Source organism: Vulpes lagopus, chromosome 3 (assembly GCF_018345385.1).
Source record: "Vulpes lagopus strain Blue_001 chromosome 3, ASM1834538v1, whole genome shotgun sequence".
NCBI classification, from domain to species: Eukaryota; Metazoa; Chordata; class Mammalia; order Carnivora; family Canidae; genus Vulpes; species Vulpes lagopus.
In genome coordinates, this window is record NC_054826.1 from 120,490,823 (window position 1) to 120,499,578 (window position 8,756).

At 49.5% G+C, this 8,756-nt stretch overlaps 1 protein-coding gene across 1 annotated transcript; it reads right to left on the reverse strand.

Moving 5' to 3' along the window:
- Positions 1-3,266: 3,266 nt before the first annotated feature.
- Positions 3,267-8,202, reverse strand: RMI2 (RecQ mediated genome instability 2). Its single transcript, XM_041747181.1, has 2 exons — positions 7,832-8,202; positions 3,267-5,157 (listed from the first exon to the last, which is right to left on the reverse strand). Exons 1-2 carry the CDS (start codon positions 8,151-8,153, stop codon positions 5,009-5,011), a joined length of 471 nt encoding a protein of 156 aa, XP_041603115.1. The 5' UTR covers positions 8,154-8,202; the 3' UTR covers positions 3,267-5,008.
- Positions 8,203-8,756: the final 554 nt, after the last annotated feature.

The window sequence follows — 8,756 nt, forward strand, 5'->3', positions numbered from 1 at the left end:
CACATCATTGGAAAGCCTTCTCCGAAGGGTACAGAGATACCAACAGATGATTTCAGAACAACGTATGTGCCTATCTATAGAGATCCCCACTGAGAAGGGGCACCTACTCCAGTTCCCACGAACCTACTGGGGAGTATCCTGTGAGGGAAGAATTGGGTCCAGCTCAGAGACTGACCCCCTAAGGCCAAAGTCAGATGGGAAAGGGCAGGACCAGAACTGGAACTCCTGTGTGGCTAAGCCACTCTCTCCCTTATCCTAAGCAGGCACGGGCTCCACTTGCCTGCTACAATGTAGGTCATTGTGGCTCGAAGTGCATTTCTTCTCCTTCTCCTTGCAAACAGGTAGCTGTTTGGTGAGTTTGGACTGTGGCCTGAGGTTTAGTGACACCAGCCCTAGCCTGTTTGGCGGCCTGACAGCTCTCAGGCTCGCGCAGTCATACCTGAGACCTGGAGGGATCTGAATGTGACCCCACAGTGTGTCCATCCCAGCTCTTTCTCTCCTCTAGAATTAAATCATACCCGAACACGCCAGGGCACAGTACCCTCGACCATGTCACGGGGTCACCGCTTCCCCATCCTACTTCACCTGATGCATCAGAATTTTGCGGTAAAACTTCAGCTTTACAAGAAGACATAACAGGAATGACCAGGGAACTCAGTAATCCAAAACCAGCTAAATGAAGTGTGTGTGTGTGTGTGTGTGTGTGTGTGTGTGTGTGTGTGTGTTTTCTTCTTCTAATGTAAAGCAGTTCCAAGAAAAGTGAAGTCACGGCCTAGGGTGCTTATTTTCAGTTCTTAGAAAAGAGCCGATTTCAAAAGGGAAGCTGGGCGGCTGGAGCACACACAGCCTGCCCTTGTCTGGTGAGGAAGTGGGGTGGGGGGAGTTTGCTGATAAACCAACTGTGATTTGGCACCAGAAACCTAAAACCCCCAACTGAGATGCGTTTTCATTTAGTGATATCAAGGAGGAAATGCTATGAATTGGTGAGAGCTATTAATATTCAGGGGAGCCACAGGGCTCAGCTAACACGCCCAGGCGGCACGCTTCCAGCACAGAGCCCCTTGGGAGCTGCTGGCAGCCTATGGGGATGGTCAGAAAAACACCAGGCACCCTCTGATTCCACCTCCCACACTCCAACGGAGGTCACTGCCCAGGCAACCCTATCAAGCTCCATCAGCATTTTTCAACCAGGCATTATTTACCAAAGTTAGGTGAGGACAAGCAGCACGGGAGACGGGAAAGGTTCTCCACAGCCCAGGTCCGTTTTCTAGCAGGAAAGTGGGTTTCCGGGAAGGGGAAAGCTCGGGAGGGCAGACTTTCAGGTAGGGTCTGGAGGCGCCTACCACACATACACCCAGCTCGAGGACTAGCATTGGGAGCCCTGTAACAACTCTGAAATCATGTTTCAGGCTGAGGATCCTGTAACCGAGATCCCATGGACTATGTCAGAATTAAATATCTGCATAATCAAAGCAACTGGTCAATGTTCCCAGCCAAGAGGAGCCTAAGGAGACACGACGACTAAATATAACGGTATCCTGGATGGGATCCTGGACCAGAAAAAGGACATTATGGAAAAAATGAAGGAAGTCTGAATAAAGTATAGACTTTAATCATAACATCTCAGTGTCAGTTCATTAATTGTAGCAAATATGCCACACTAACGTAAGATGTTAACAATAAAGGAGACTGGCTGTGCTATATGGGAACTCTATGTACCGGCTCTGCAGTTTTTCAGTAGATCTAAAATTATTCTTTAAAAAAATATTTTTTTAAAGGCAGCTGGTGGCTGTACGAACTCACTCTTCCTCCCAGAAACAATCATTTGGCGCCTGCCGTGTGCCAGGCGCATGTACAGGTGATTTATGTACATCTTCATTTATTTCTCATATCGGTGCTGGGAGCTGGGGAAAATCTGCATTTTGCAGATGAGGAAATTAAAGCACAGAGATGTAGTTAACTGGCTGACAGCCACACAGCACATTTAAGGACGCATGAACGAATGGCTCACGTTCAGGTCTACCCACTACAAGGTTCCTGATAAAGCTCGGCAATGTTGCCTGAAAAATCCCTAAACTTTAAACAGAGGCTGGCTCAACACGAAGCTTTAAGCAGTCCACAAACCCAGATTGGTAATAAAAAGAGTACGCTTTCTAATTTGCCTTACTTTTAGAAGTTTAAAAACATAAAATAGAACTACTATCAGGAAAAGAAATAAAAAAAAAAAAAAAAAGAGCAAATCCAAACCACTGACAACACCAGATGCTGGTGAACATATAGGATAACAGGGACTCTCATACGTGGCTGATGGGAGAGCAAAGCGGTGCAGCCAGTCTGGAAGACAGTGCTAAACACAGAGCATGTGTCCTCTCCACCACATTCCTATACTGAAATCTAACCCCCAACATGATGGTATTTGGAGGTGGGGCCTTTGGAGTGATTAGGTCATGAGGGTGGAGCCCCCATGGGTGGGATTAGTGCCCACAGAAGAGGCCCCAGAGAGCTCCATCACCCCTTCTATTATGTGAGGACAGCCACCTATCAACAGGAAGAGGTACCCTGAATCTACTGGCATGTCAGACATCCCAAAGCTTCCAGAACTCTGGAACCAATTTCAGTGGTTTTTAAGCCCTCATCCCCAGTCTATGGCATTTTGTGATAGCAGCATGGATGGCCTGAGACCGTCTGGCAGTGTTGCACAAAGCTAACACAGGTTTCCATACGATCACCAGGTTGTGCTCCCAGGCATTTACTCCAAAGAATTGAGAACAGGTGTCCACACAAAACCTGCACACGAATGTTTGTATCAGCTCTATTCATGACTGGCAAAATTGGAATCAAACAAATGTCTTTCAATAGATAAACAAACTACCGTACATCTACACAATGGAGTATTGTTCGGCTATAAGAAGAAATGAGCAATCACGTTACAAAAACACACACAGGGAGGTGTCTGGGTGGCTTGGGAGGCTAAGGGTCTGCCTTTGGCTTGGGTCATGATCCCGGAGTCCTGGGATTGAGCCGCACATCAGGGTTCCTTGCTCAGCGGGTGTCTATTTCTCCCTCTCCTCTGCACCCTCAATCGTGCTGTTTCTCAAACGAATAAATAAAATCTTAAACACACACACATGGACAGCCCAGGTGGCTCAGCGATTTCGCGCCACCTTCGGCCCAGGGTGTGATCCTGGAGACCCAGGATCGAGTCCTGCATTGGGCTCCCTGCTTGGAGCCTGTTTCTCCCTCTGCCTGTGTCTCTGTCTCTGTCTCTCTCTGTGTCTCTCATGATTAAATAAATAAAATCTTTAAACACACACACACACACACACACAGAGGAACCTTAGATGCATATTGCTAAGTGAAAGAAGCCAGTATGAAAATACTACATACTGTGATTTCAACTATTGGACGTTCTGGATAAGGCAAACTATGGAGACAGTAGGAGAAAGATCAGTAGTTGCCAGGGGTCGAGGGAGGGAGGAATGGAAGGGTCAACAGGTAGAGCACGGAGGATCTTCAGGATGGTGATACGATTCCATATGACACTATCATGGTGGATACATGATATCATGTCTTTGTAAAACCTAGAGAACTGTGGATCACAAATCAAAATCCTAATGTAAAGTGTAGCTCCTTAATTATAATAAATGTGCCACACCAATGCAAGGTATTAATAATAGAAGAACCTGAGGGATGGGGTAGATGGGAATTCTGTACTTTCTGCTTTTTTCGAACCTGAGGGATGGGGTAGATGGGAATTCTGTACTTTCTGCTTTTTTCTATAAATCTAAAGCTACTTTAAAACCGTCTATTTTTTTTAAAGTAGGTTCCATGCCCAACATGGGGCTCAAACTCACGACCCCGAGATTTAAATTTGCATGCTCTACTGAGTCAGCCAGGTGCCCACCAAATAGTCTATTTAAAAAAAAAAAATACAGCATATACAATAATTAGTGGTAGAGGATCAATAATCCAACAAAACTCTATAGCAATGTGGGAATATAATCTGAATCCCTTGATATTTACAATCCTGGGAAAAATAAGGCATGAGTAAGTAGCAGAGAGCAGAAACCCACCTTGAATTATAATTACAACAAAAAGTCATTCCATCCAGAAAACGTTGGAACTGTAAGATCATTATGCTGCACCCCTTAAACACTGCTGTACGTCAATTATATTTCAATAAAATGGGAGGGGGGGGGAGAAAGCCTCTATACCAGGAAGTAGCTCCCTTGCAGTGTCTCACCAAAAATTACAAGGCAGAAGTTCCGTTAATGCCTAAAAGTCATTCTCAAATCTTGATTTTAGTTCCAATAAGAAATTTCCTAAGTGTTTCAACATCTCCAAGTGAGGACGAATAACAGGTGTTAACACCCTCGGTATCTCCAGGAAATGTACCTTAACTGCTCAGGGGTCCCGGCAGCACAGAGAGGGCTGTCTTGGGGGGATCCTGGTACCGCAGCAGGAAAACGCTGTGTGACTTGCAAACTGGACATGGAAGTTGCTGATGGGAGAAGAGAAGAGGCGGGCCGTGATGTCATTCCCATTTCACGCAGTCTGTTTCCCAGGCCCACAACCCCACAGTTTAATCACCGCAGGCAATGAGCGAGATTTAACTTCTGCATGGTAAAAAAAAAAAAAAGGGAGGGGGGTCGCAGCAGCAACGGAAAAAGTACCATCACTTATAAAAGTTGGAAAATGCAACATGAGATGTCTACATGCTTTGAAGAGCATTAACACACATAAACCAAAAGAGAGAAAAAAAAAAAACACGCACACATCTGCTTTTCATCTGCAAAGAGTCATCGAAGCAAGGGACACCAAGGAAAGGGTAAGTGGAGTGTCCCAGCATTTAGAAATCCAACCTCCAGACTCCTTGGTCAACCAAAGCAAAGCTCCTGGAGAAACTTTGGAGAAATATATGCAGAATGACATCTGTGAAATCCACATGGTGTAAGAACCTAAATTGCTTCAGGATTTCGGTTGTTATTAGCAAGGGTTCCAGTGTCATCTAAGGAATAATCCTGTGTAAATCTTCCACTTCTAGTTCCCACATGCTTTCATGGACAGGGTTATCGGAAAGGTCTGTCATCTTCACAGCCTGAAGGCACGGCTCAGGGCTGCACACCTGAACCACTCCCATCACCATCACATACTTTCCTGGAAGAAGAAAAGCCCATGGTGATGTTTATGTTGACACAAAAACAAAAGAGACCCCCCCCCCATCCTTTAGAGAGCTTAACTTCATCAGAGAAGCAATCAGAGACCCACAAATAAATAAATAAAAAGTGGAGAGTAGATATCAACATTTAACTTTGGCTTCTGGTTTGAAAATCATAAAATTGCAGCAAGTTGCCATCATGCACAAAACAAATCAAGCCTAAGGAATGGAAGAGATCACATCAGAGTATGAGTTATAATTAGACTGTTCCAAGGCAGGGGCAAAAGCCCCAAGCTTTTCTCTTATCTCTGCTTTTTTGCCCAATGTCACAGGGTATGTGGCTCGACATACCCTTAAGCTCGACTGTATGCAGGGCAAATCCTCTTTCTGCAAAGACACCACCTGAAAGCCTCAAAGCAAATCCAACTTTCCCTTGATGCCAGAAGAGCTGGGCAGGCCACAATACCCTGCCATGCCATCCTGTTGTTCCAACCACCCGGGACCAATCCCTGTCACCAGCCAGGCATATGCCAGCAAATCAACGAGAGAGCGGGCCGCCACTGGGATGATCTAATGACATATTAACCACGACTCTCTTCCCATTCCCTTGGGGAAGTGGCTCTCCTTGAAAGCAAAACTTGGCCAGTCCTAACCACACAAAACTCAATTGTGTAAAAAACCCCAAACACAGCAGGAAGGGCAGGCACTTTGCCAGCCCCCACGGCATGCCCCTGCACGGCTGCTTTAATCACACTGCTTCTAACAGCAGGGCTGAGTTTGTACGCAGGCCCCCGGGGTTTTGGCTGAAGGAAGCTCCCTAGCAAGCTGACACCTGCCTCTCTGGATTTCTACCCCTTGCATGATGGAATCAGGTTTCTCTGAACCCACCTCCAGATTCTACTTGAGCAATTAATATGGGGCTCCTGAGTGACAGGGGCTAGTTCTAAAATCACACTTGCCAATACCTCCCGAATGACCTCAAGTGCTGGTAGAGACAGAACCCTCAGAAAAAGAATTACTGAAGACCCAAAGAATGAAGAACAAGTCCAAGGAGATCCCAGCCAGGGGAGGTAACAGGAAATTTACAGGAAGGCAAAGACAACTAGAGAGATGAACTCACTGGCATGAGCTCTCTCTTCCGGAGATCAGACCACCTGGCTAGCGGGGTTCATTCTACCCACACCCTCTCTTTGCTCCCTCCTCATCACGCCCCCTCCTTTCCATCAGGCCTTCATCTGCTGGTCTGGACCACTTCAAGGGCTTCCAGTCAGGCTGCCTCCAGCTGCAACCTCTTCACAACCACCCCTACCCTGCTGGTGACTGTGATTTGCCCCAAATGTAGTTCCTGCCTCCAGATACTTGAATCTCTTACACTTTTCGCATGTCATGAAATCATCTTCTGATTTTTTGAACCACTTGAAAATGTAAAAAGCCTTTTCAGCTCATGGCCATTTGAAGAGGCAGCAGCCTGTGGTTTGCTGACCCTGTATTTAAGCAATGCTATAGCAGAGAGGGCAGAGGGAGGAGGCTCAAGGATGGGGAGAGGGGTGGGGCAAGCAGTGGGTGTGAAGGGCTGGGAGCCTGGTAACAAGTCCTGGTGTTTTGAACCCCTGTGAGCCGAGCATTGTGTTAAGGCCATTTTTTTTTTATTCTTAGTATTGAATCCATACAATTGGCCCCTTTTTGACAAAGGCAGGACAGATCCAAAAAGGTAAAGGGCTTCAAGGATCACCGGGGTGGCTCAGTGGTTGGGCTCCGGTCATGATCCCGAGATCCCGGGATCCCGGGATGAGTCCCGCATCCGGTTCCCCGCAAGGAGCCTGCTTCTCCTTGCCTGTGTCTCTGCCTCTCTCTGTGTCTCTTATAAATAAATAAAATCTTAAAAAAAAAAAAGAAAGAAAAAAAGAAAAGTGCTCTAGGCAGCTCGGCTCAGGAATTCCACCTAAGGCTGATACGAAGAGGTCAAAGAGACACAGCCGAGGCCCTCCAGGGGGCTGGCCCAGTGGTACTCTGAGTGTGGCCCCAAAGCCATCCACATCAGCAATACCTGGGAGCTGGTTAGAAATGCAAATTCACAGCTTCACCCAGACCTACAGAAGCTCTGAGGGTGGAGGCCAGAGCGCTGGGTGGTAGCAAGCCCTCAGGGTAAGTTTGAGCACCGCTGATTTAGGAGGCAAACCTTTGAGAACTACAGCCTAAGGCAGCTCCAGGAGGGAGAGGTACCCGAGAGCTCTCCATTCCTAGACGTCAGGGAGGGCTTCCGGGAGGAAGGCACACTAGACGTTAGGGACGGACGGAGGCTTCCTGGCAACCGCGTTTTCCAAAACTTGATAGGGGGAGGGTGAAAAAATAATCACCCGCGGGGAAGAGGCTTATTACAGATCCTGACGCTGGAGGTCCCTCCACCGGAGAGTCCGACTAGGGGAGTGTCTGGATCCCGCAGCATCCCGGGGGCCTGCAGGGCGGGGTTCCCAGCAGGTGGGCCTGGCCCCGGGGCGGGGGAGAGGCCGTTCAGGCCCCGGCCCCGCCCCCGCTAGGCCACGCCCCCGGCCAGGCCCATTCCAGGCCTCGGCCAGGCCCCGCCCCCGGCCAGGCCCCGCCCCGCCCCGGTCAGGCCCCGCCCCCAGGCCACCCACGCCCCGGGTCGGCCCAGCGTCCGGGTCCTGCCGTTACCTGGGACGAGGCAGGGCCGCCCGCGCGGCACCCGCTCCAGGCCGCGCACCGAGAAGGCCCCGCTCGGGTCTCGCAGCCGCGCCTCGCCGCCGCCCGCCGTCACCACCGTGCCCTGCATCCACACGGTCACCAGCTCCAGCGGCCCGCGGCCCGTCGCCGCCCGCGACAGTCGCCACGCGCCCGGGCCGCCCTCTGCGTCGCGCCGCAGCTGCTCCGCCAGCACCTTGAGCGGCGGCGACCGCGGCAGCCGCACGGCCACCGGGCCGCCGCCGCCGCCGGGAGCCGACGCCGCAGCCCCTAGGGGCGCCGCCGCCGCCGCCATGCTGCCCCGCCTCCGCTTTCCCGCCAACTTTGATAGGCAGCCGGGCCCGGTCCGTGGCCACCAATCAGGAGCGCGCTGGCGGAACGGAGCAATGGTCGGCGTCGGGGGGCGGGGCTTCCCACGGTCCCCGCCCTCCTCCAGCCCCAGGAGTGCGCATGCGTACAGCAAGTAAATAAAGGCTCCCACGCGGCGGAGGGATGGACGAAGCGAATTGCAAGACTATACGTAGATGAACGCGGGAGGTAAAGAATTTCTTGCCTCAAAGCATCTCAAAATTGGATGTGCATGCAAGTCACCTGCGGGGAATGAGAGTAGTCACCCTTCCGTCGCCTTGCAGGGCAGGATTACTCTGAGGTTAAACAATACTAGTCAATACTGCAAGGAATAGTAGTTTGATGAGCCTGTGCTTCTTGGGAGTGATGAAGAAGCGAGTCCAGGGAAGAAGTCTGGGATGAGGGACAGGGACAGCTGGTACTGTTGTTCCTGTTGTTACTATTATTGTTAATTATATTTTAATAACAATAATTTAAAACTTAAAATATATATATTTTATTTTCTCAGAAGAAATACACATTCGTTGTAGCACATTTAGAAAAGGAAATC